General features: G+C 54.1%; 1 protein-coding gene across 1 annotated transcript; it reads right to left on the bottom strand.

The window, feature by feature from the left end:
• Positions 1–2,036: 2,036 nt before the first annotated feature.
• Positions 2,037–23,626, bottom strand: MN1 (MN1 proto-oncogene, transcriptional regulator). The gene is made up of 2 exons (XM_026719446.2): positions 20,168–23,626; positions 2,037–5,043 (listed from the first exon to the last, which is right to left on the bottom strand). Exons 1-2 carry the CDS (start codon positions 23,523–23,525, stop codon positions 4,859–4,861), a joined length of 3,543 nt encoding a protein of 1,180 aa, XP_026575231.1. The 5' UTR covers positions 23,526–23,626; the 3' UTR covers positions 2,037–4,858.
• Positions 23,627–25,086: the final 1,460 nt, after the last annotated feature.

Raw genomic sequence — 25,086 nt, 5'->3', positions numbered from 1 at the left:
TGGAGGGTGACACCATCAGGAAATGTAGCCCCAGGAGACAATGGTGGCAGCAAGACCGCCATTAGGCCGACCAGCTCCAGCTCCAGCTGCACTCCCCCTGCCCCCAGCCCCCAGCCCCCGTGCAGGAGGACAGGGCCTGGGGCTCCCGAGGCCCACCTGCTGCAGCCCAAGGGACAGAGGGCCATAAATCTCACAGGGGCCGATTTGCAAGGGGCCTCCCTCTTTCCCTGGCTATGCGCTGGTACCTTTTACAGCCCATTAATTACTTTCTCTAATAAAGTTTGACAGAATGATAACTTGCCCATGAAAAGTGTTGTAATAAATACATTTTCCATAACTTTATGCCATTCTTGCATGTCTGCCTCATAAACCTTGGCTGCGGTTCACCAGTTTGTGGCCTTGCTCTCTCTCAGAGGGACCCCCGGCAGGGGCACGGGTCCTTCCATGAGGGGGGCGGCTGTGCAAAGCACCTGCCCATCACCATTCTGGGTTTCCCCCACTGGCTGGAAAACTTATGGGTCTTTCCTCTCCTTGCTGGAGGGAGGGGTCGCTCACATGACCTCTATTCCTGGCCTAAGGTCTCCAGACCAGGGTTGGCTGCACCTCAGAATAGCTGGCGGGGCCCTTCTGCAGCGTGTCCACAGTTAGGCTGCTTGCTCAGGGCAGACGCCTCATTCAGCGACTTTCACGCTGGGTCCCCTTCGGCTGACCCCCTTCACCAGCTGATCCAAGGCCTCTAGAAATGCTTCTCAGCCTGCTTCGCACGCAGGAGATGCCCAGCCAGGATCCACGAGGAGGCCTTCCCTCCCGCTTCTCTCCTGCTGGGTTGAAGCACCCCTGTCCTCACCTGAGAGCTGAAAGGAGGAGCATAGCAAATGGGGAGTGCTGGCCCGTGGGCAGCTCTGCCCTCCCAAAGAGATCCAAAGGAAAGAGGGGGGACCGGGGTGCTTCCGAGAAAGCCCTCTGGCTTGGTGTGGGTGGGGGCAGCTCCAGGCCGCAGGAGGGTTTCCGCTCTGCTTCTGCCAGGCCAGCACCTTTGCCTCTAAGCAGCCCCCACCTGGTTATAGGCCTGGCTCTAAAATGTTCAGCATCTCTTGTCCCTGCCCCGCCCCCCCCACGCCCCCCCACGCTCCGCCACAAACCCTCTTCCTCTTCTTGGGCCAGCCGAAAAACAACAATCCTGCTGTATGTTTTGGGTTATCCAAGAGGGAACACAGGGCAAGGCAGGGGCAGGGGGTGGGCTGCAGAGGGGGGAGGCAGGGAGGCCCCTCGGAAGGAGTGCATTAAAAGCCTGGACTATTGGGAGGCGGGGGTGGGGGTGGGGGTGTAACTCCTCTAGGAAGCCCCCCCAGAGCAAACAAAGAGCAAAGTTTTCCAGGAGGCAGAGAGAAGCCGGCAAATAGAGGGAGGGGAAGTGGGGGATAAAGGTTGCTCTCTGCCTTTAACCGCCAAAGATGCTGTGCCAATTCACCACCCCCTTCCCCCCCCCCCAAAAAAAACCCTTTTCACCATAACGTGATCTCTTTGGGGAGAGGAGTTTTCTGCCAAGAGCAGCTTCAGGGTGGATTGCTGGGGGTGGGGTGGGGGAGAGACAAGACAGACCTCACTTGAGCGCAAACCCCCAGGAGGAATTGAGTGGAGGGAAGGGCCCAGGAAGGGGGTGGGAAATCATAGCTTCAGTCAGAGTTAAGGGGGGGGGGGCATTGGTGGCCTTCCTGGGTGGCCCCTCCCTTGGCAGCCCTGCTGGACTGGGCCTCTCGCAGCCCCCCCCCCCCATGGTCTTGGGACAAGGCTTCCTAGCTGGTGGACCTGGGCACCCTAATTCCCGGCCAGAACGATTGAATGCTGCAGTTCAGGGGATCCAGGAGACCAGGAGTGAGCCAGAGAAGTCAACATCGCCCAAAGAGCTGGGTTGACCTCTGAGTCCTTGGGAGAAACGGGGACCCACTCATTAAGTGGCCCCCATCAGCCAACATCCTTTTGAGACACATTTTGTAGGGAAAATGAACAAGAACCCAACTGAAATGGTACAAGAATCACCATTAACGTCATATTTATTGTTATTTAGTTGCTCAGTAAAACATATACAGATATATACAATATGCATGAATAGAGAAGACTGCACTTTACATATTTAAAAAAGAAAGAAAATAACACTCACTTTTTATGAGCTTTTGTCACAGTCTTCCAACCAAGCCTTGAGAAACCAATTTAAACTAAATTCCCAGAAAAGGGGACGGGCGAGGGGAAGAGGCAGGAAGGGGAGATTACAAGTTGCCCTCCGTGTTAATATCTTACATGTGCAATAACTTTGCTTCTTCTTCGGGCTGAGCAGGAGGGATTTGGCGGGGAGGGGGGGGAGGGGAAGGGGCTCTTTTTCAGTACAATGAAAATAAGGACATCCTTTTCTTTTAGGATTTGTTCTTAAAGCTGCGATGGCTGGGAATTGGGGCAGGAATGAAACCAAGAAAAGAAAACTGGCAAGTCCCCCAAAACTTAATTTTATCCCAAAGTCTAGGTTAAAATAGCTGGCTTATTTTAGATTGCTTTTCCCCATCAGAAAAGCCGCTGTAATTGTGCAGAGCAGGAGTATCCCCCCCCCCCACAAGCCTTTCCAAAGAAGGGGAGGGGCTGTTTGCAAAGAGCCCTCAGAAAATCTCAGCCTGGTTTAGCTGCAAACTTGTTTCTTGCAAGGGGCTCTCCATGGCCTCCCGTGCCCCCTCCCACTTTGATAGTGGCTGTGGCCCAGATTAGCAGGGGAGGGCACCCAGCACTGCCCTCAAGCAACAAAGGACCCATTGGTGTGCTCTCTCTCTCTCTCTCTCTCTGTGTGTGTGTGTGTGTTCAGCAGGTTTCCTGTGATTTTCAGCTGAACCCCCCCCCCGCCGCCGCCGGTTCTGCAGTCCGCAGGGTTTTTTCCCCTTTCCTTTTGCACAATGCAGGATGTTACTCAACTAAATGCTTCCAGTAGGCAGTTTTCTGATAACTTCTGACAACTATGTTTTTATTTCATTGTTTTGCTGTTAAAGCTATTTTCCAGGCATTTTAAAACTTCAGTCTAAAATATTTTTCTCTTTGCCTGAATGAAGTTTGAATTTGCTGTGTTTTTAAAGTTTGCATTTTAACGTTGTCACTATTTCTTTATCATGGTTATTCTTATTTTAATGCGTCAATTCCATGGTCATTCTGTGCTGATTTTTCTTACAAAAGCTTATTTTCAGAAAATAACAGAATAAAGAGCCCCCACCTGACTCCCTTCTCCTTGCAGACCTCTGGCAGGACGAGGGTAGCAGCCCCCAGATGGGGAGGGCAGGAGGAAACCCTGGCACCTCCGTGGGGCAACTCCACCGGCTGGCAGAGGAGCAGAATCGTGGGGCTGCTCCCTCTGAGCCAAGAATTTACTTCCGTGTAGAGGGGCAGACAGCCAGGACGGGAAGCTGATCAAAATTTTACCTGCCTGCAAAAGGGGAGAAACACACCCCGTAAGATTCCCAAATTTCCCCAAAAAAGAAGCAACTGGCGTGGGGAGCTTGCTGTGGGCGGGAGGGGCCTGCTCTGCCAAGGGCGCCTTGCTCTCCCCCTCCCCAGCTTTCTCAGCAGACCTCTCAGACCGCCGGGAGAGCCCAGGCAAAGGGAAATCTCATGGACACGGAGCCCTGAGCAGGACCCCCCCCCCACCAGGCACCAGGCGGGCTGGCTCCTTGCTGCTGCTGCTGCTGCTTGAAATGCCAACCTGAGGCTGGGAATACCACCCACCCCAGGGGCCCGGTGGTTGCCTGGCTCCAAGCCGCAGAGCAGTTCTCCCGTTTCCTCTGGCGAGGCTGGCAGCTCCCTTGACCTTCTGCCCCCAGCCAAGCGCAGCTTATTCCCCGGGCTCTGCCACCTTGAATCCCTTGCAGCAAGAGCAGCACCCGCCCAGGAGCAAGAGGAAGCCCCCCACCCCCCCCCCTGCTGCCTCAGACCCTCCCCTCCGCTCTCCAAAGGGGCTCTGTGGAGGGGCCTCTCTCTGCAGGAAACAGAGGAAGACAATGGGAGGCTGTTGGCAGAGCAGGAGGGCCTGGCTGGAGCAAGGAGGCTGGGCTGCTGGCTGGGGGCATGTGGCCCCCCTTCCCCCCCTCCAGGAAAGGCACTCAGCTGTCAAGTGGAGCCCTGCAGACCCTGAGAGCAGAGCTGCCACTGAGCGCGCTCCACAAGCTCTCTCTCTCTCTCTCTCTGAAAACAGGCGAGGTGAAGCTTTGTGCCAGAAAGCAGAAATCAGGCGGCAGCAGCAGCAGCAGCAGCAGAATGAGGTGGGGAAGGGAAGCGAGAGATCAGCTTGCATCCCCCCTCGCCTGCTCCCCCCCCCGCCTTCTCGCTCTCCAATGAGACAAAGGACTGTCTGAATCCTGCGCTGAACATTGATGGTTTGGCTGTGGTGGGCAGGAAAGGTTCAGGGGTCCCTGGGGTGGCTTTTGGGGTGGCGGTTTCCCTCTCGGGGGCTCTCCAGATTACCGTCTTGTGGGGACGGGAGCGTGACAAAGCTAAACCCATCCTGCTTCTCCGTGACCCAGCCCTGGTAGAGAAGGTCCGGCTTGGCCTCACCGCTGACTCCTTGCTCCTCCGTTCAGTGCGCCTCCTCCAGCAGAAGAAACGGCAAATAGCTTTTCTTTCCTTCCTTCCTTCTTTCTTTTTTAAAAGGGTTGAATTTGTTTTAAATTAACTCTTGCCAGTCTGTATGCTGCTAAACAGAGACCAGCCTAGAAAAACTGTCCAACTAGTAGCAGCGGCTGGATAAACATAAAAAGAACAGAAGAAAACCACCAACTTTTCCTCTTCTTCGTCTCCTCCTCCTCCTCCTCCTCCTCCTCCTCTTCCTTCTTCAAGTCAGAGCAGCCACAAAAGTCCCAAATCTGTTGGAGATATCCGAGTGCAGGGATCTCCATGTTGGCACCGCAGTCCGGCCCTTGGTGTCACCCATGTCGTCCGTGCAGTGGACAGAGAGACACTGCAAGTGGCTGCCCGTCTGCGCTGGAGCCAAGGCCTTGCTCGAGGGGAGGTCGTGGCCTGCCAAAGGGGGAAGAGAAAGAGGTTAGGCACCCAAGGGAGACCCCAGGGAGCAAGAGCAGCATTCAGCCTGGGCTTCTTCCTCTCTGGCAGCTGCTGGCGGGGAAGGAGCCCCAGAGGCAAGAGGCCGGGGCCCAGGCCAGGTCCTGGAGAGAGCAGGAAGGCTTAGCTCTCCCTTCCCCAAGCAGGATGCCAGAGCTCTCCACAAGGAAGCCCCATCAGAAGGGAACACTCCAGTTGCCCTGAGCCTGAACTGCTGGCAGCCAGAACACCCTCCAGGCCTGCAGAGGTTTTCCCCAAATTCTGAAGAGAGTGCAAGCATTCAGGGGTTGGAATCACAAATGCAGCCGTGTGATCCAGAGGAGGGTATCCGTTGTCCACAAACAGGCAAGTATGACCAGCCATCAGGGCAGCCCAAGTCTGTGCAAGGAAATGGGGCTGAGATCATGCCAGGGGTGCCAATTTATCTCACCCACATTGTTTCTTCTTCTTCTTTCTTTGTGCCTGCCCAGCTCCGGCCAGAGCAGAGTCCAGCTTCAGACCAGCCTTCCTGATGCCCAAAGGCCCTCAATCCCCAACCTTTCCCAGCTCTCCTGGGAAACACCCAGCTCCCTGCCCTGATCGGCCTTCTCTCTCGGGACAAGGAACCAGCTACCTCCTATGTGGGTCACTTGGCTAGAGGAGGAGAAGCGGTGCCAGTGGCTGAGCACAGCGTAAAAGGAAAATGAGGCAATCCCCACAAGGCAGAAGGAACTCAAAGAGACCGGGAGGCAGGAGGATCCGCTGGGGAGCAGGGCAAACGCCCAAGCTCTGGAGAAGAAGCGCCAAGGGGCCGGCTGCCACACTGCCCTTCTCCCAGAGGCACCAGGCCCATGCCAGGCTGCAGAGCTGAGAACAGCATGCTCCCAACTTCCCCTCAAGACTTCTTCCTGGGCCCGACTGCTGAAAGGGCAAAACATGACACTGAGACCCTAGGGAGTTGCCCCCACCCAAATTCTCTCCATTTCACAAAAGGCTGGCATCAGAGAAGCTGCCACTGACCTAGATCTCTGCCAATGTGCTGACATGATCCCTGGCAAAACCCGAGGTCTGCCGGCCTGCAGGCCTGGTCCAAGGCTAATAGCCCTCAGCTTCCAACCAACCACAGACACCACAGGGCTGAAGGCACTTCCTCCCTGGACATCTGTCCCCACTGGTGTTGGGCCATGCTGTTCTGAGAGCACCCCTCAGCTGCATCTCTTTGTTCGAAACGCCCCTGTGGGGAAAGATCCTTTTCACCTACTCTCTCCTGTGACAGCTTGACAGTCTGTTTGGATACCTGCCTGAGCACTCCTGCGAAAAGCCGGCCGCCAAGGATGGTGCACCAATGTTAGCCGACACCCTCCAGCTTTCTGATCAGCAAAGCAAGGGCTTGGAAAGGAGAGGGGCAGGGACCCACATGAACATGCCTGCCCTCCTTGTGCGCACCCCTTACCCCAAGGCCCACCCTCTTTCGTCAGCCTTTGCCCGCCTCTCTCGCAAGCCGCCTGGACCCTCATCTCAGCGGTGCTCTCAATCCACAGGCAAAGTATCAAAGCTGACATTGCTTTGCCAGGGTCGTTTGCCAGCCAAGGATAGCTTGGTTCCTCGCAGCGGACATGATCCCAGCCCACACACATCCCCTCTGCACTGCAAGCATGCCCACCTCTTCTGCCCATGAGAGCCGAAAGAAGGGTCTCGTTCTGGAGCTGGCTGGATGCAACCCAGGGAGCCACAGGCAGGATTCCTTCAACCACTTCAGAAAGCCCAAGGAAGCTCTCGAGCAAAAAGGCACTCTCCCCATTCAGCCCCTGAAGATTAAGCACCCCTCGGCACAAAGGTGGCGGGGGGAGGAGAGGAGTGTGCCCAGGGCTTCCCCACCCAGCACCTAACTGGGTCCAGCGAGCATCCCATCTAGGCACTCCAGGGTTAGTGGCGCAGGAAAACTGCCTGTGATCTTGGCCAGCTCTTCCCTCCTGACAGGATGATTAATTGAGGTACCCAAGATTCTAAAGAGAGCTTGTATCGGGCCCATGTTTGCGTTGCTCTGATTACGCGAGTTGGCAAAGGGCCCCTGGTCTTCGGCTTCTGCGAGGGAAAACAGATAGGAGCAGAGAAGGCAGCCTGCTCCAACAAGCAAAGCTGGCCGGACCCCTAAGAATTCAATTCGGTCTGCATTTACACCCAGGACAGCAAAATCAGGAATGCTCCCCTCAAAAGTGTGTGGAGATCCCTGGCCTAGGTGAAGGAAGGGGTGAGCCGGGTCACAGCCTCGCTGACCTCCCCAGAGAAGAAAAAGGAAGGGGCTGGTTTCCTGAATCTGGATTGGGAAGACCACGGACAGCTGGCTTCTCCATTTGAAGAGCCCAGGCAGCCCCCTTAAAACATCTCGGTGAGACAAAAACAGGCGGAACGGGAGTGCTGGGCCAAGTTCAACCCTGCCAGACTCAAGCTACTGAAACAAGCAAGGAAAATTAAGACGAGGCATTGTGAAACTGACTAGATCCCTTTATTCCATAAACCGGCTTGTGAAATTGACTAGATGACTGGCAGATTAACGTGAGGACAAAGAGGGCAGTGTTGGCTTTTTTCCAAGGGATTTGATTTAAACAAAAATGCAGGTTGAAGGAAGGTTGATCCAAACTGGTTTAGGATTTCTGACAGAAATCTTGACCACAAATAATAAACATCGGTCTATAAGGCTAAGACTCACTTGCTCAGCCAAACTGGCTCATTTGGCCTCCAGGCAGAGAAGAAGCTCCAGAATTAATCTGACCAGCAGTTCCCTGTTCATTCAGATCACCCATCTATGCTTCTGTCCCACACCAGAAATGAAAAAGGATTTGCAGCTTCCTGACAGACCCAACGAATTCCACATTGACTCTCTTATTTTAATACATACAATCCAAGGAGAGGCTGTAAATACTGTGTTTTCCAAAATTAAGACCCAACTGGAAAAATAAGCACTAACATGATTTTTCAGGATGCTCATAATTTAAGCCCTATCCCCAAAATAAGCCCCAGTTAAGATCGTCAGCCAGACAAACACACTTAGTACCACATTTCTCCAAAAATAAGAACCAGAAAATAAGCCCTAATGCAACTTTTGAAACAAAAATTAATATAAGATCCAGTCTTATTTTCAGCGAAACACGGGCAGTAATGAATAAAGCTCTGGCTCATCTCCAATCAAAGAAATGACAGCCACCGCCATAATGTGAATGAGGGGCTCCAGCTGTCTACTGCCCTTGCTTTTGGCTGAGGCTCCCTCTTGGTCCCAGGGCTCTGGGCTGGGAAGGAGGAAGGGCAGTGTGACTCTGGCCACTGAGGTCCTCTGAAAGCAGAGCCTGTCTCTTCCTTCAGCTGCAGGAGGCAGTGAACCTGGGCAGAGGAGGAGGAGCTTCTCAGAGCCCTAAAATAGCCAGCGGCAAGGTCCTTTTTTGACCAGAGAAGGCCGAGGACAGGGAGAAAGAAGGATCCTAAAGGCACAGGCTCCTCACTTGGGGTGGGCTTTAAAAGACAGACTGCACAGTGAACCTTGCCAGTCTGTATCCCTCCATTTTCCCAGCCAAAATGGCTGAAAACACAGCCCATCTGGGCTGCCACAAAGAATCCATCCCCAGGAATATGTTGGGTCCTGTTTGAATTGGGGAGGGGTCTGGAAGGCTTGCAAGTGGCCTGCAGCCCCCAGGGAGCAGCTGGGGAAAGCCCAGGGGAGAGGAACAAGGACTCAGGCAAACATGCTTTGTAGCTCTAGTCGCAGCACTTCTTGGGGGGCAACACCCGCCCCCACCAGCCGAACGGGAAGGGTAAAGATGCTCCAACTACCCCCCACAACTGCCACCACGATGGATGGTTGATTTTTTCACACTTCCTGCCTGGTTTTGAGAACGGTTCCAGGGAACAGCAGGCACACCCACAGTGACCCACTGCTCTGCCTGCCTGGCAGAGGAGCCCCCCTGTCTCTGGGTATGGTCCGCCCTGCCCAAGAGGAGCAAAGCTGCCCTCCACCAAGGAGGGGCAAGAAGGCAGAGAAGCTCCACCCAGGAATTTTCCCGGCTGGGCCTGGGTCCTCAGCGTGGGACCTTGCCCTCGTCACCTGGTGCGACTTGGCACCTGCATCTTTTCCAAGCTTACCCCCCTTCGGAACCCAAAGCGCCCTCCTGAAGCCGTGCCAGCTCTACCATCCCCGTGGCAGGCAAGGACAAGGATGCAAGAGGAGTTCGAGCAGCCCCTCCAAACCTGCCTGCCTCCCACCAGGCCAGTCACCTCCAAAGGTGACCAGCTGGGCTGAGAAGTGACCACCTGCCAAAGACACCATAGCTTCTCTCGGGAAGTGGACTCGATGGCTTACTGGAAAGAGACGGGCCGCGCTGACCCCTCCACCCCGCTCCCTCTCGCTTTTTCCCAGAAGGCCTGAGACCCCCTTGCTGGACCAGCCCTGCCCAGGAAGGAAAGGCGGGCATGGGCCTCACCTGAGCCTCCTGCTCAAAGGGACAGGAATAAGAAAAGGCCAAAGCTGCCTGGAAAAAGGGGGGAAGGGCAGAGAAAAGAGGCCCCTCTCTGCCCTGCTCGTATTTCCCTTCGTTTTTCACCTAAACTCTGTTCAGGAAGCAGCAGAGACCAGCTAGGAGTCGCCCGTTGGATAATGTAAGGTGACTGCCATTCAGGAAGTAAATTTAGCTATGGAATGGAGATATTGATTGGGAATAATTAAAGCAATTATTCACAGATTAAATAGGCTGCGGATGGCGCAATCTCTCACTTGACTTCTTTATAACCCTTCCATGTGCAAAAGCGCTGGGCGTGTGCATGTGTGTGTGTGTCTGATTTACAGAAACATCACTGGCAGTTGAGGGGCAGGTCATTATTTGGGGCATTTGACCAGCTGATTCCAAAACCAGCATTGTCGGTTCTGAAAACAGCCCAGTTGCCAAGGAGTCAGCGACAAAAGGCGGGGTTTCTGGTAAGAGCCCCTCCTCGCCTCCCCTGAGGATTGGGACCTGCCCTCTTTTACCTGTCCAAGGTTCAGCCCTAAAGGCGTGTGGCCTACCCATCGGAAAACTAGCATTTCAACAGTGTTTTAAATGTTGAGCACAGATTAAAATATAAGCTGTGAATTAATAAAAGTGAGCTATAAATAGTAGCCCATGTGGAAGCGACTATGGGCTCCTGGAGGCTGGCTTGGGACACAAAGCCCCGTCCGTTAGGGTCACTGCCTCCCCCCTAGGAGCCGTGCTCTCGGCTTCCTTCTCCCTCTAGGTCAGCTGATGACTGGGCACCCCTTGGAAAGGGCAGCAGTCCCAGGAACAGGGCCGCCCAGGCCTTGCTACAAATCACCAGCAACCATGCTCCTCTGATTATGAACCACCAACTCTTACCACTTTATAAGAACTAAACTGTGTCAGTCTCAAATTCCCAATTTTAAGATGATGATGATGATGATAATGATGATGAATCTTTACCAAGACTCTTCAAGGGAAAAAAGCAATTAAATTTATACAATAAAATAATTAGAAACATAATAGCCAATCCAATAAACAAATAATTAAAACCACAACAAACTAAGCGCAACTACCTACAATTCAAACAGTTGTATATATACATCCAGGTAACAACTTGCAATCTACGGAGCTAACCTCTCCTAGCCAGTAAAAATGGAGTCTAAACGTTTGCAAGATTTTCAGGAATAAACAAATGCGGAATTGGGAGAGCGACTCCAGAGGGAAGAAGAGGCCTGTCCGGACCCCTCAACTGCTGCAGCCTCCAGCTTCTCACACTGGACCCAGCTCAGGCCAGCTGACCCCTCCTTCCTCTCTGGCGAAGCCATGCACTCACACGTTGTAGTATGTCTAACATATAATATATAAGGAGCAGGACAAAACAAAATGCCCAGTCAATTTAACCTCCTAAATATGTTGATCCATTTATACGTATTTAATGGGAATGTCAAAATGTGGATTTTAAAAAAGGTGATATTAAACAGATTCCCTCTGTCAAATGAAGTAACTATTTATGTTTTTATAAAATCTTCAGCAAATCTCACCAAGCCTAGAGGAAAGATATGAAAAGAGAAGAATTCTATAACAACTGTAGATGACGTGTTTTTCTGTTTAGAAAAAACACATAGATTGCCTATTGAGGAAGTGTGAATTCGCACATTCCAAAGGGCATTATTAGCTCCACGAGGGAGCCCTTTTCCAAGTGCCCGTTTCTTTACACTCCTGATGTAAGACCACTCATGCACGTGGCACTGCCTGACTCCAAAATGGCCACCAGCGGCGCTTATGCCACTGGCAAATGGTCCAAAATGCCCCTCCCCCACAGGAAGAACCATCCAAAGCAAGGAAGATGCTGAGGTGGGTGGGCAGTGGAGAAAGGACCCCTCGGAAAGCAGAGGAGTCAAGCTCTCAGTTCCAGTTGAACACAGTCCAATATCCTTCCCAAACCCACCCGGGAGAGGCACCAGTAATACAACTGCCAAGTGCATTCATCAAGCAAGAGGAATCTTCATGCCCTTCCTCGGGAGATTTTGGCTGAGACTTCCTGGTGCACCAAGTGGCACAACACCATGGCTGCAAAGCCTCCGGCGAGGGAGCACTTCCAGGCCAATGCTCCAGCCGGGCCTCCTGTCTTCCTCCCCGCCCTCTTGTGGCCCTGCAGTCCAAGGCTGCTCTAAGAAGAGGGTCGCTTGTGCAAAGCCCCTTCCCCTCTGGATTCAGCCCCAGGGATCTGGGGCAGCAAGCAAGGTGAGGAGGTTTCCAGAGCTGCCCTTTTGGCAACTGCCCTCAGGGCCAGCTCTGCCTCCCTTCACACTTGTCTGCGTTGACCCACATCTGCTGTGTTTCGCCCTGCTATAATTTAACAACCGGTTTGCCTAGTGCAGAACCGAAAATGTGAGCGTGCGTGGCCTTCCGCGCTTGCGTGTGGCTTCAAACAACATGGCAATTTCATGCGTGTGGCTTCCAGCACACACCCCCGGGCAGCCACGGTGAATAGAGCAGGCGAGGCGTGGAAATCAGCTGGGCTGGGTGGGCAGGGCAAGTGAGCCAGAGAGGGAGATATACGGGACGGGATAGCACCGGGGTTGGTGGGCGGGCCCAGCCGGTGGCCGGAACTACTGGTATGGGCGAACTGGTCCAAACTGGCAGTAGCCCCCCTCTGCTGCTACTTCTCCTGACATTCCATGCTTCTGCTATTTTCAATTTACTTTGATAGATTTTAAAAGGTAATGCCTCCCTCCCATTTTGTCACTCTGCGTACCTTACAAATACCTCTTCGATGTAAAGTCCAAACTCATAATTAACAACTCTTTATTTTAGCGCTGCCAGCATTTGCAAGCAGAAGGCTACTTTGAATAAACAAATAATCTTCCTCTTTGGGGCTGTGTGTGTTGCAGCAATTTTTTCTGATCCCCCAAAGATGCCTCCAAGGTGGACCCCAGAGGGCAAAAGCGCAACAGCCCTTGGTTGGGATGGCTGCAGAGAGCCAGAAGGAGGAGGCTTCAGTGTCCCTGAGGAGAGGCCGTAGGATGGCAGAACCAGATCAAATCTGACCGAGTGGAGGCACTCCTTGGTCCCTTGCCCAGGCAGCTTCTGCCCCTCCGATTCAAAGCGATAATTCCATCCGCTGACTGGATCCGGTTTGGGAGTCATAATGCCTCAGCCCAAACGGTTGGACTGGATGAAATCACTTCCATTCAGGGGAGGTATCTTCTTAAACAATGGGAGAGCCTAGCCATGAATCGTATCTTAACTGATGCACATTCTATCTCTCCAGAAAATAAACCGGAGAGAAATATAAAAATGCACACACACAAAAGTAAACCCTGTTCAACATTAGAACCCCAGAATAACAGTGAGCACAGCATTTTCTAAAATAGGAACCTAAAACCTCTCCAGGGCCAGAGCAATGTGGCAGAGTGTGGCTCCAGGAGCGGACAAGGGAAGAAGAGAGAAAGGCAGGCTTCCAGAGTCCCTTGTGGCGAAGGGGTTTGCGCTCTGGAACCTCTGCAAAGACAGGAGCTGCCATCCCCGTGTCAACCCACAAGCACCTCCTCCACCCTTCGGCCCCCCACACTGGTCAGGCTTCTCCAAGAACTCCAGGAAGACCAAGACAACAGGCAGGAGAACAGGAAGGAGAAGGCCCGGGCTACACAGCCTTATGCAACTCGGACGACCTGTAATCAAAACGTTCACCTTTTTTGCTTTGCTTCCAGAATTTATTCATCAGAACACTGTGTGAGCAAATGAAGGAGGCTTACAAACAAAGGGTAACAAACACCCCCCCAAACTGCTATGTGGGATTTTGTTTTAAGGGTATTTTCAAAGCCTCATGAGAAATACTGCAGCCCTTCACCAATAGTGCAATGTTTCCTGAAACAGACCAAATAATGGGATTCCGAGTTGCAGCTCCAAGGAACAAACACCAGCATTAAACACCCCTGAGCATGAGTTGCAGTCCCAGGGGTCAATCTTTTGTTCTTGACCTCCTTATCTCAGAAGCATCCATGGCATCCCCTGGATTTTATGAACCTCAACATTTCAGGCTACTATGGATCGAGCATGGAAGACAGGAGGACATGTGCCCCAAATGGTCGTCAACGGAAGAGTCCTGATGCAGAATATTGAACGGTCTCATTTATGAGCCTTGAAAAGGCACCCCAAGAGCCCAGCAGGGAGCTTATAAAGCCACCTGAGTCATCCAGCAAGTCGCCACCAAAGAAGTGAAAATACGGTGAGGGCGACCAGCAGGAATTCCTGAAGGGCAGCTATTCAGCTCCCGGTGTTCAGAGGCGTCCTCTGGAGCGCTGCGCTTTTGGGTGTGCTTGAAAAGGGTTTAGGTCCAGGCTGCCTTTTAAATGCATACTTGGTTGGACGAGAAAAGCTACACCTCTCTCCTGTTTCAAAGCCCACAGCAGCCCCCACTAAGGAGCAACTAATGGGACAGTTGTCGCAAATCAGATCCCCTCAGTTCTCTGCCAATGACCCACCTTGCTCCGCATATCTGGTGTTCAGCACCAGAAAGTCATGGAGGATTAGGCTAAAGAAGCAAGGGAACAGGGCCCCAAATCAATGGAGTCTCTCCTTATCGAAGAAGAAGAAGAAGAAGGACTGGGAGCTCAAATTCCACATTGCAGCTATTCAGAAAGCGTTGAACAAGCCATCATTTGTGGCTCAAAACAAATAGCTGACGAGTGCCTTTGCTTCCTTTTGCGGGTTCAGTTCAGGGGGCAATGCACATTTTTGTTTTGGAGCAGGGAGAAAACTAGCACAATTTCCAATTCCATCCTGGTCAAGAAAAGAGAAGACAATCTGTCCACTGGGACAAGCAGAAAGCTCACCACAAAAATTACAATCTGCAATTGTCAGATTTAGAGAGCATTCACTCCAAACCATGGTCTGATGCAAACATCCAGCATCTTGTCTAGCAGCAGAGAAGCCAGGAAATGGAGGCTTCCCTCTGCTCTGCCTGTGATTCTGAGAGATGGCTACAATCAACACCGCCTGGCCCAAACCCTTTCACTATATTCTCACCAGTGAGCAGACTATGGAAGAAAAGGGGACGCATCAACTGGCAACAAGATTTTCCCTAATGAAATACAGAAATCCAAAATGAAGGAAACTGTTAGTACTTTTCTCAGAACTTCAAGTCACTAATCACCTCAAACTAGGTTCAAATATTGAATCTGCTTTGCCTGAGATGTTCAGTTGGGCCTGTAGGATTCCATGTCCATTTCCATGAAAAACAAAGGAGCAAACAGATCCTCTCCGCTCTCCCTTTAGCAGCCTCGGCTTTTGCCTTGGTGTCGGCGTATTTTTCCTTTGGCAGGACATAAAAGGGGTTGGGAAGGGAGGGTAAGAGGCGGCTTTGGGCCAGCATGGAGGGCTGAGGTTTCCAAACCTCCCTCTTCAGTGGTAGATACGCTGTGCATCAAATTATTGGGTGGCGGGAAAGATTCCACCATGAAATTGTTAAGGGTGAATGGCCCTACCAAGAACAAAGGAAACACTTCATGAATCCAAATTCTGATCCTATGTTTAGACTTAATGGTGCAAAAACTCAGCTGAGGGAGGGGCTCAAGTTGCCTTCTATATTTTGGGTCCTTCTGTGCCTTTCTTCTGATGGATCTCCAGCATATCATTGTGTTGTGAAATAAATATGTTTTTTTTAAAAAGCCACAGAATGAAACAAACGGGGCTATTATGCTTCAGAAAGATTTCTAGATAGAAGAACTCAGAGATGTAAAATTAAACATATCTAAGCCATAACAAAATCATTTGTACAGAACAACCACAAACAGTAAATGAACTACTAATTCATACCGATGACTAAATATTGGTCCTAGTGCAGCCTCAAAGGAATGAGCAGAACCAAAGTCCTTACCAGCACGTTCCCCCCAATTCCGAGCAAGGATGCTTAGGGGGGAGGTCACAGAAATTCTTGGTCAAAAAGGACTATTTTAAGACACAATCATTCTCTCTGTGTTTATGCCTGTAGGAGACTAGCTGGGACCTCCCAATTAATAACCCTGCACATAACGTTGTCTTCAGTAACCAATAAAAATATTAAGCTGTCTTAATATTAGCAACACTATTTCAACTGGTTACAATAACAGTATTTTCTTCCATTCACATAATTTTTCACTCCCCAAAATGTAAGAAAAATATCTGCATTTGGTAGGTAGTATTTTAATATTTTAGCACTGAATAGTCAGACTAATACAGAATGTTATTATTAATCTATACATTATTTGGTAAAGTCCTAAAATAATTAATACTTCATTGTAAAACCAAATCTAAGAAATTATTCTGGGTGTTTATATCCAGAAAGTTTGTGAACAGAAACTTTCAGATATTTGATGCACAACTTTACCAAATTAAAATTAAGTGCATCTCACAAACCAACCATTTTGTAATTTGGAAACAAGTATATTTTTCTCTCTTCAAACGCTGAGCATTAATGAACCTGGCAATGCTTCTCCACTCAAAGAGAAAACTGGCTAGTGATCCTACCATCTGTATCCTTCACCTCTTGCAGGAGGCTAAGCTCCACACAACAAAAATTACATCTCTTTTATTAGAGGAGCCAAAGATTAACAGACGAGTTTTCCCTCCTTTTCTTTTATGCAACACAATAATCTCACTTATTCCCTGTAAAGGATAAAAAAGTTCAGCTGGTCAAAATTAATAGATAGTCCCTCCGACTAACAAATTCCGCTAATTTAAGATTTAAGGCAATCAGGAAAATCTCTACTACATAATCTTAGAAGTACATAAATCTGCTGGAGAACGACAGGTATATTTCAGCAAAAATTAGCCTAGATGCCATCAAGAGGGAACCTTTTGCAGAGCAAGGCAGCCCAAGGCCTGTTCTTTCTGCCATGTCTGTTAGATATTCCCCAAGTCTGCCTCTCCGGGACCTGCCATTAAGAAGACAGGCCAGGATGACCTCTCGTTTTTTTAACCCCAAACCATAGTCTAGGATTACTAGGTGATAAGATGTTGACTCGCACTTTGCTGCTCAGGGGAATTTTTGGCATTCCTTTCCAATTCTGATGCCCAAATTAATGCTTAATTTAAAAAGATGAAAAGCAATCCTGTTTCCTTCGGCTTTGCTGTTCGAAGGAGCCTTCTGGGTCTTCCCATCTTAAATCCAAATTTAGGCTGCGTAGACCTAGAGAAGAACACCCTTAATGTCCAAATAATGGTGTCTGGCAGGTTTTTCCTCTCTGGTTAGAGGAGCAAAGAACAGTTCCCTCTACCACAATCCAACAAAGGCAGGCCAAAAGACCCACACTGTGCTTCTGCCTAGACAAGGTCCCAGGGCCAAGGGAGGCTACCCAGCAGAGATACCCAATGAACCCCACAACATGAGGAAACTGCAGCAAGAATTGTAGATGAAGATTGATTCTCAGTCATCCAGGTGGAGTTGACAAAACAACACTCTGTTTGTGAAAGTGTTTGTCAGGTGTGCAACTGCAAATTCCTCAGTGATGAGGCTGCATTGCTCCCTGCTTGTATCTGTAACATGGACAGTCTTCAGGCACAACTATCTAAAGACATTCAAGAAAAGCAAGACCCTGTTACGGGATGGTTTACAGAGAGGTTTTGTCTGTTTACATAAAAGCCGCCTCTGCAACTCTTGAGTCCCTCGGTTAGCATTGTGCAATTATTTTCTTTTACAGCTTAGGAAGTTTATTTATAAAATAAATAAATAAGCTTACAAAATGTATGCATCATGTTCCTGCCTTTCTGACTAAGAAAGCACAGGAAAAAAATTCAGCTGAATATAAAGCAAAGGAAAATATATTTAATTCTATAAGCAAATTTTGAAATATTAAACTAGCCTAATTTTTGTATTCTAAAATATACAGTTCCAGACTGGAACCTTGACCACAACCAACAGAATTAATTAAAAAATGCATGAGAATAAAAAGCACAGGTACCATTTAAGAAAATAAAAAGTAAACTACCAACTCCAAAGACTTACAGCCATACAGGAGGGTAGGAATCAACCCCGCATAACATTCCGCAAGGGCCGTGAGTCAACACACAAAGCTCTGATGGCTTAGCAGTTCCACCGGTCTCCATTGCATGTGCAAAAGACACCACATGGGGTTCCCTACAAATGTTAGAACTGGCTTGTTTTTAGGCAACTTGCTTGAATAAAAAGGGATAACAAACAGCTTAGCAGCATTTGGTCTAACCAGCCCCAGCTTTTAATGGCAATGGACACACAAATTTTAGCCTCAGAAGTATCTAGAAATATTACTGAAGATCAGAAGACTCTTCCCTGTGAAGGACCCCACCTGGGCACTGGTGCTTTGCTCACCTGGTAAAGTAGTTTGCCTTAAAAGTCTTTGTCCTATCCTTAAGCCCAGCAGCGACGGGCAACGTTCCTCTCCCTGGTTCTGGGTACTTTGCCTTAGACATCCCAGGGGGTAGTTCCTGTCCTCAGGCCAGGATGCCTAGCAGGCCAGCAAAGCATCTCCTGGGCCAGACGGCCAAGTGGGGCCGCTACAGCAACAAACATGCATCACCCCTAACAGGTACAACAGATTTCCAGTCCACTTTTGTTGTCCGAAAGTAATTTCCATGCTTTCCCCATGCTTTAAATTTCAACCAGAGGTGCTTCAAAGCCAACCCTTTAAGATTTCCTCCTCACAACCCATCAGCAGCTTAAAAAACAAACCACCAAAGATGCAGACTGAAGGAATAGCCAGTAGAGACAGAAAACCCTGTCGCCTTGTGGCCAGATTAACATTTGATGTTGAAGCGGTTCTTCCATGAATGTTCATGTTCATACCATCCCATGTGGCAGCTTCTTCCACTGACAGACAACCAAACCAGCAAACAGTAGCTAAGCATCCTGGAATAGCTTGGGAAGGAGAATAGGAGCTGGACCACATCCCGCCACATTTTATTTTAGGGCCACCAAAGGCAGAGAAGCCTCTTGCCTACCTGCGAAAGGGGGAGGAGGATGCCCACCTGCAATCCTCTCTCTGCCATAGCTGAGGAAACCGCTGTTTCAGATAACCCTGGTCTCAAGAGTCCAGGGGCTGGAACACAGCTCAAGGGAAACCTGAGAGCCCCTTCACTGGAGCCTTGTTTTCAACCTCAAAATAAAACCATCTCTAAAAGTCACACATGCAGCACTACGCATAGAAATTCTGCAATTGTTTTTCTGTAACAGTGTGGGTCTTTATCTAGAAGTAACTCTTGCTCTGTCAATCGCACAGCGCAGTGTGCATAGAACCCCACGATCTCTCTATTTGCGGAGGAAATGAAAGAGAGCCAAACCACTTTGGAATCGCCCCATGAAATGCTCCATAGGAAAGAGGATTGCATGGATGGGCTCACATCACATCACACTGCTTGCATCCCATATGTTGTTCAAAATCAGAAACAGCATATTGGCCAATTTCAAAATTTACCTAAAAGGATAGCATAATATATAGTTGAGCAGAATAATTCAAACAAAAAACAACCCAAAAAATATGCAAAGATTTCCTTTTTCCCTTCCCGTTCTTTGGACAAACTACCAGCATTAAGGCTGCATCACTTTCCTCCCATTTGAAAAGCTCCAAAATGCTGAAATACACATTTTAACTTTGCCTCTCCTGTCTTTCCTTTCTGGGAGTCCCGGGAAGTTCCTGCACTCACATCCCAGTGCAAAGAACAGGCGCAACCAAGCAAGGAGGAAAGCTGCCAGGTGATGGGCGCCTCTCTCCTGGGTCTCCTGCATCAGACCAGCCTCAGATTCCAAAGCGGAAACTTTCCGTGCTTACACAAAGGAAAAGCCTCTAGGCCAGCCTGGCAAGATGGGAGTGATGGGAGCTGCGATCCAGTCGGATCTGGTGTCAAGGAAGGCTGTGTGGAAAAGGGCTCCCCCAAGTCCTTGCCCAAATGAAGCCTTGGAGAAGGGGTGGACTCCCTCCTGGGCAGCCCCTCTTCCCCCCACGTTGCCAGCAAAGCTCTTTGCACTGCTGGCGGTTCACCCATCCGGCAGAGTTGGACCAAAGCAAACCTCACCAGCGGAATGCGCGCTGTCTCAGAGGCTGCAACACTCCCGACCGGATGTTTTAGAGGCTCTCTACATTATCCTACCCCCCAAATCTCCGCAAAAGTCATTATGTTGCGTGAAACTCCGGAAAGGTGAAATTAGGAGGCAAAGTGTCCTGCTTCCCAAGCGTGATCTTTCCCTCCCCAGGAGCGGGACGCGGTCTCCAGACCACACCAGACCAGCGCTTCTATGGAAGTTGCAGCTCCTGCGTAGGGCCTTTGGTCTTCGGGCCCTGGGTTCGGGTGGGGGCTTCAGCCTCATTCCCTACATAAAGGCGGTGTGTGTGTGTGTGTGTGTTTCTGTGCCTGCCTGCCTGCCTTCCGGGCTACCTGGATACGCTCCCACGCGGCGTATCCGGCTGCTCTGCTTCCCAGTGGAGCTACAGCTCCGAGGCAAAGGCGCCCCAGCAGCAGCGCCGCCTAAGCGGAGAGGAGAGCGGCGCTCGCATCTACACCTCGCCCGGTGGAAGCAGTGTCCTGGAGTAACGCTTGGCCGGGCGGCTCTGGTCCGAGCGGAGCGCGGCGGCAGAAGAAGCCCCTACCTTCCTTGCCGGGCGTGGGCGCCTTCGCTTTCTCCCAAGGCACCAGGACCTTCTCGTCGGGCTCCCCGTCCAGGAGGGCTTTGTCTCCGGGCAGGTACCACGCGGCGGAGTGCTCGGCCATCAAAGATTCCAGGTCGATGGTGCTTACCGCACCCTTGGCTCCGGCGCCCTCGCAGCAGCTGCTCAGTTCGCCGCTGTCCTCGTTCTGGCCCCCTCCCGAGCCTTCGGGGCCCTTCTTTGCACTTTTGAGGCCCAGCGGCTGGTCCTCGGAGATGCTGAACTGCTGCCGTTGCAGCTGGATCTGCGCTTGCAGGATCTCCAGCGGGTGAATCTCCTCCTGCACCGGGCCGGGAGGGCCGGCGCCGTAGCTGTCAGGGCTGGAAGTAGCCGTGCTGCTGCCGGTATGAAGGCCCAACTGCGCCAGGGCCGACGTCTTCTGTCCATTCAGGAGCTGGTGGTCGGCCGGGCGGCCGGGCGGCTGAAGCGGGCTGCGCCCGGCGGGACACCCTTTGGCGCCCTGGTTGTCGGAGCTGGAAGACACCTCATCCTCGTTTTCCGCGTCGGCTGGGAAGTCGCCCCCGCCGCCGCGCGGGGAGCAGGATTCCACCTGGTCCAGGGAGGGAAGGAGATCGGCCTGCTCTGGAGGAGGCGGGAGGAGGAGGTCGCCGCCATTCTTGGCCCAGGTAGAAGGCGGGGAACTCAACGCCTTGGGGGCTTCGTGAAGGTGGGGTGTGCCGCCGCCACTTCGCTCCCCGCCTTGTCCGGGGCTGCCGCTGTCTACGCCCGTCGGCTGGCCGTACTTCTCAAAGAAGCTGCCCGCGCTGCCAGTAGTCCCGGCGGCTGGGCTGACGTGGCCGCTGTCTCGTTTCCTGCGCCCCCTGCCTCGTCCGCTGCCCGCTTTGGCGTCGGGGCCCGATCCTGGAGAGTAATTGGGGGAGAGGCCGCTTTCGCCCGCAGGAACCGTCGCGGCCGGGAGGGGAGGCTGCGGACCTGCTCCGTTTGTCTCAGGAGGCTCGACGGGGCTAAGCTTGCTCCGCTTGGCGCCCTCCCCGCCGGCCCCACCACCCACCGCCGCGGGCGCGCCCTTCTTGCCGAAGGTGACGTTGAGGTTGGGCGCACCCAGGCTGGCGATCATGTTCTGGCAGGCGGTGGAGAGCGCTGCCAGGCAGCTCTGCCCGAAGAGGCCGCTGCTCTCCTTGGGGGCCGCGCTCCCGGGCGGCGCCCCGACACCCCCTTTTGGGAAAGAGCCTAGCGAGAGCGCTCCCAGCTTGCTGCTGGCCGGTGAGGGCCGGGGCTGCGACGGAGGGGGTGCAGAGTTTTGAAAGTCCGTCGGCGGTCCAAAGGACCCGGGCGAAGCGCTGTGAGGTGTGGCCTGTCGGCTGGGTCCCCCAAAAGGAAAACTCTGCGCCTGCGCTGCGAAGTCGGGGTGGCTCGGCCTCCGCTCCGACGGCGGGCTCAAGCCGAATTGGCCTTGCAGGCCGCCCGGCGAGGAGACATGTCCTTCGCCCCCGGAGGACATCCGAAGGGCTGGCGGCGGCGGCGGCTCCTGCAACCCGCCCATTCCTGGTCGGAACAGCAAATCCCCGCTGCCCGCCGGAGGATGAGGCGGCGGGAACCAAGCACCTTCCTGCGCTTCGAAAGCGGGTTCGCCCGGGTGTGGGTGCGGAGACTGGTGATGGCCGTGGCCGCCGGCAGTGTGAGGGTGTTGGTGGTGCCCGACCTGCTGCAGGCTGGGCGGACGGAGGCGCTGAGATTGGCCGCGGGTGGCCGCCATCTGCTTGATCATCAGCGCCGCGTTTTGGCGCTGCTGCAGAGCCGCCTGGGGATCCGGGCCCGGCGGCGGCGGAAAATGCTCGGGCACCGGCACCGGCGGCGTGAAGTCCCCCGGCAGACCAGGATAGGCCGCGGAGGGCGACAGGTGGCTCTCCAAGGCGGCCGCCCCGTGCATGCCTCCGCCGCCGGCGCCGCTCCACGAGTCGAAACGGGGCCTCTTGGGGAGGCTCACGTAGGGGGGCGCGTCGAAGTGTTGTAATCGCTGGTTGGGCGGCTGCTGGGGCTGGTGGGGCACGTTGAAAAGCGGCTCTCCCGGGCCGTAGGAATGCTGCTGCGGCTGCGGCTGCTGCTGGGGGTGGTGGTGGTGGTGCTGCAGGCCCCGGTTCTCCAGCCGGTGGATGGGATACTCGAACTGCCCGTGCTGCGCCTGCAAAATCGGGCCGCCGCCTTCCTGCAGATTCCCGTTGGCGGCGCTTCCCTCTGGACACTGCTGTGGCCGCGGCAGCGCCGGCGGGCAGGAATTCTGCCTGGCCAGGAGAGCCGGCGGGGGGGGCGGCTGTTGAGGAACAAGGTGGTGCCTTCCGGCGCCCAGGCCCGGCTCCAGCCCCAGAGACATTTTGCGAGCGCCGGCGAACCTATCGAAGAAGACGCCGTGAGGGGACTGTTGGGTGGGCACCTTTCCCAGGGAGCCCGGCGCTCGGGGCAAGGCCGCGGAGTGTCCAGGAAAGTTGCTGCCTCCCGGCGGAGCCGCCTGTCGTCCGGATCCGTACTGCGGCAGCTGCCCCTCGGCCTCTGGCGACGAGAAAACGGGCAAGTCGAAATGGCTTTCGCTGTTGGGGTAACTATATTCCAGGGAATCCACCGCGGCCGCTCCTTGGTTGGGCAGGCGCCTCTGCGAGTCCAGACCGTGCGGTTCTGAGGAGGCGGCTCCCGGCAGGCCGTGGAAGGAGGCAGCGCGATTAGGCGACTGGTCAAGTGGCAGGCACGGGGCCGGCACGCCGGGATTGTGAAGATGATGCGGCGGCGGCGGCGGCGGCGGCTGGAAGTCCTGGAGGGGTCCCGCCCTCTGCTGTCCGAAGCCATCCCCGCCCGCCTGGCCCTCCGCCAGATGCTGCTCGTAGCCGCCCTCCGCCGCGAACGTCTGCTGGCCTCCCGAATAGCCGAGGAGGCGGCCGCCGTGCAGGCAGGAGGCGCTTGGTTCGGGCCCGAAGCCACCGCCGAAGTGCGAGACCGGGGGTTGGGTCTGGTGGTGCGCGCCCGGGCCAGGCGGCGGGCTGCCGAAGAATCCGTGGATCGGCTGGGCCTGCCCTAATTCCGGAGGGCCGCCGCGGGGGGCGTGGAAACCGCCGTAGCCCTCCGTGGACAAGGTCAGGTTCATGGCCAGCAGGGTCGAAGAGGGCTCGCCCAGCGCATTTACGGCCGCCGGCTCGCCGCCGCCGCCGCCGCCGCCGCCGCTCCCGCCCTGAAAGGGTGACGGCTTGAACTGGGAGCCCGCGCCCGGCCCAAAGCCGCCGCCCCGCTCGCCCGGCACCCCGCTCCTGCCTGAGCCGCCGCCGTGCGAGTCGAACGGATCCAGCGCAAACATCCCGCCGGTGACTGCGGCTTTGTCGCTCCAGTCCTGCTGATTAGATCCTCAGCGAGGCATCACGGCCGGCCGAGAGAGTCCGCGCCACCGGCAGGCAGGCAGGCAGGTAGGCAGGCAGGGGAGAGATCGGCCGCCGCCGCTGCCGCCGCCGCCGCACGACCGACTCACATCTTGCGCTGCACTTGCCGTCCGGCGCCGGAGTGGCGGCAGTGGGGACCCCGCCGGCTCTCGCCACCCTTCATGGGCTGCGCGACTGGTGCGCCGCTTCTCTGGCTGGCTTGCGGGCTCCTGGTTCTGCCGCGCTCTCGGCGCGCGCCGGGGAAGCAGCAACAAGTTTTGCATTTCAGCAATGCCGTCCAGCCATTAGAGCTGCGCCAATGAGCGGCCCGGCGGGGCGGGGCTCCCTGTTAAGGTGGCGCCGCCGCCGCCGCCCTTCCCCCGCCGAGCGCTCGGCCCGGTTGCGGGGAGCCCCGAGTGGGGAGCGGGAGCCCGCGGAGGTCTTCTGGCGTCCGAGCTGAGCGCCGGGCTGCCCTTCTCGGTCAGCTCCTGCGGGGTCCGACGGCCGACGCACCTCCTTAAAGAGTCCCTAGCGCGGCGGAGAGGCGAGTTAAGCGGTGTCACTGCGTGGAAAGCTTCGCTCCCCGCTGAGGCGTCTGCCTCTCCTCCGGCCCTGGCGCGGGAACCGCACTGAGCGCCCCCGAGCCGCTTCGGAGCCTGCGGGAGCCGCTCTCTTCCTGCCGTCCAGTCCAGGGCCGGGCCACTCCAGCCTCCCCTGTCCAGCCGTGATCCCACCCCCACCCCCGAGCTCCATAAATAAGGGGCAGGCAGCTTTGGGCGGGAGGAGCGCCGGGGGGGGGGGGCACTCTGCCGGGTCAGGATAACGAGCTGTGATTAAATATTGATTTTGTGTAATTAGTTTTCCTGCTCGCTCTTCTTCCCCTTCCTGATGGCGCCGAACTGGCCGAACTAGAAGAGAAGTCAGGACAGGGCAAGCGACAGGCCGGGAGGGAGAGGAGCCATGCCCCCCCATCCCACAGCGCGGGTCCGGACCGAGCTCTGGTTTTCCATCGTGTGCACACACCCACACCCACACCCACACCGTCCCTGGAAGCGCCTCGGAGCGAGCGAGGGAGCCGACGGGAGTCCCGCTGGTCTAGTTCGTGCGGTCCAGCAGCAGCAGAAGGCTGTAAGGACGGTGCGGCTGTGCACGCGCAAGTGGTGCTGAGACCGAGAGCCCTGCAGCCGTCCCTTTGCCGTTCTGCTGCCCGCTTTGCTTGGCTGCTCTTTCCCAGGGCTGCTGGGCTTGCCACAGAAGCGGGAAGGTTGGCCACAGCACTGAGAGGCAGATCCTGAGAAGGCATCAAGGACAACCTCCTGAAGGAGAGACCTGGCCAGCTGGGGAGACTGGGATTGGTTACCAGCTATCTGGATGGGGAAAGGGGTACACAGAGAACTGGAAAGAACATCAAGGGGGTTGGGGGAAAGAGGAGGAAACACTAGGTGCTTTGCTGAACTGGGAAATGGGTGGCAAATAAATGATATTATATAAACCATAGAGATT

The sequence above is a fragment of the Pseudonaja textilis genome, chromosome 15 (genome assembly GCF_049901715.1).
Source record: "Pseudonaja textilis isolate UNSWEBS1 chromosome 15, rPseTex1.2, whole genome shotgun sequence".
In the NCBI taxonomy this organism is placed as follows: Eukaryota; Metazoa; Chordata; class Lepidosauria; order Squamata; family Elapidae; genus Pseudonaja; species Pseudonaja textilis.
This window is presented reverse-complemented; position numbering and strand designations above follow the sequence as displayed.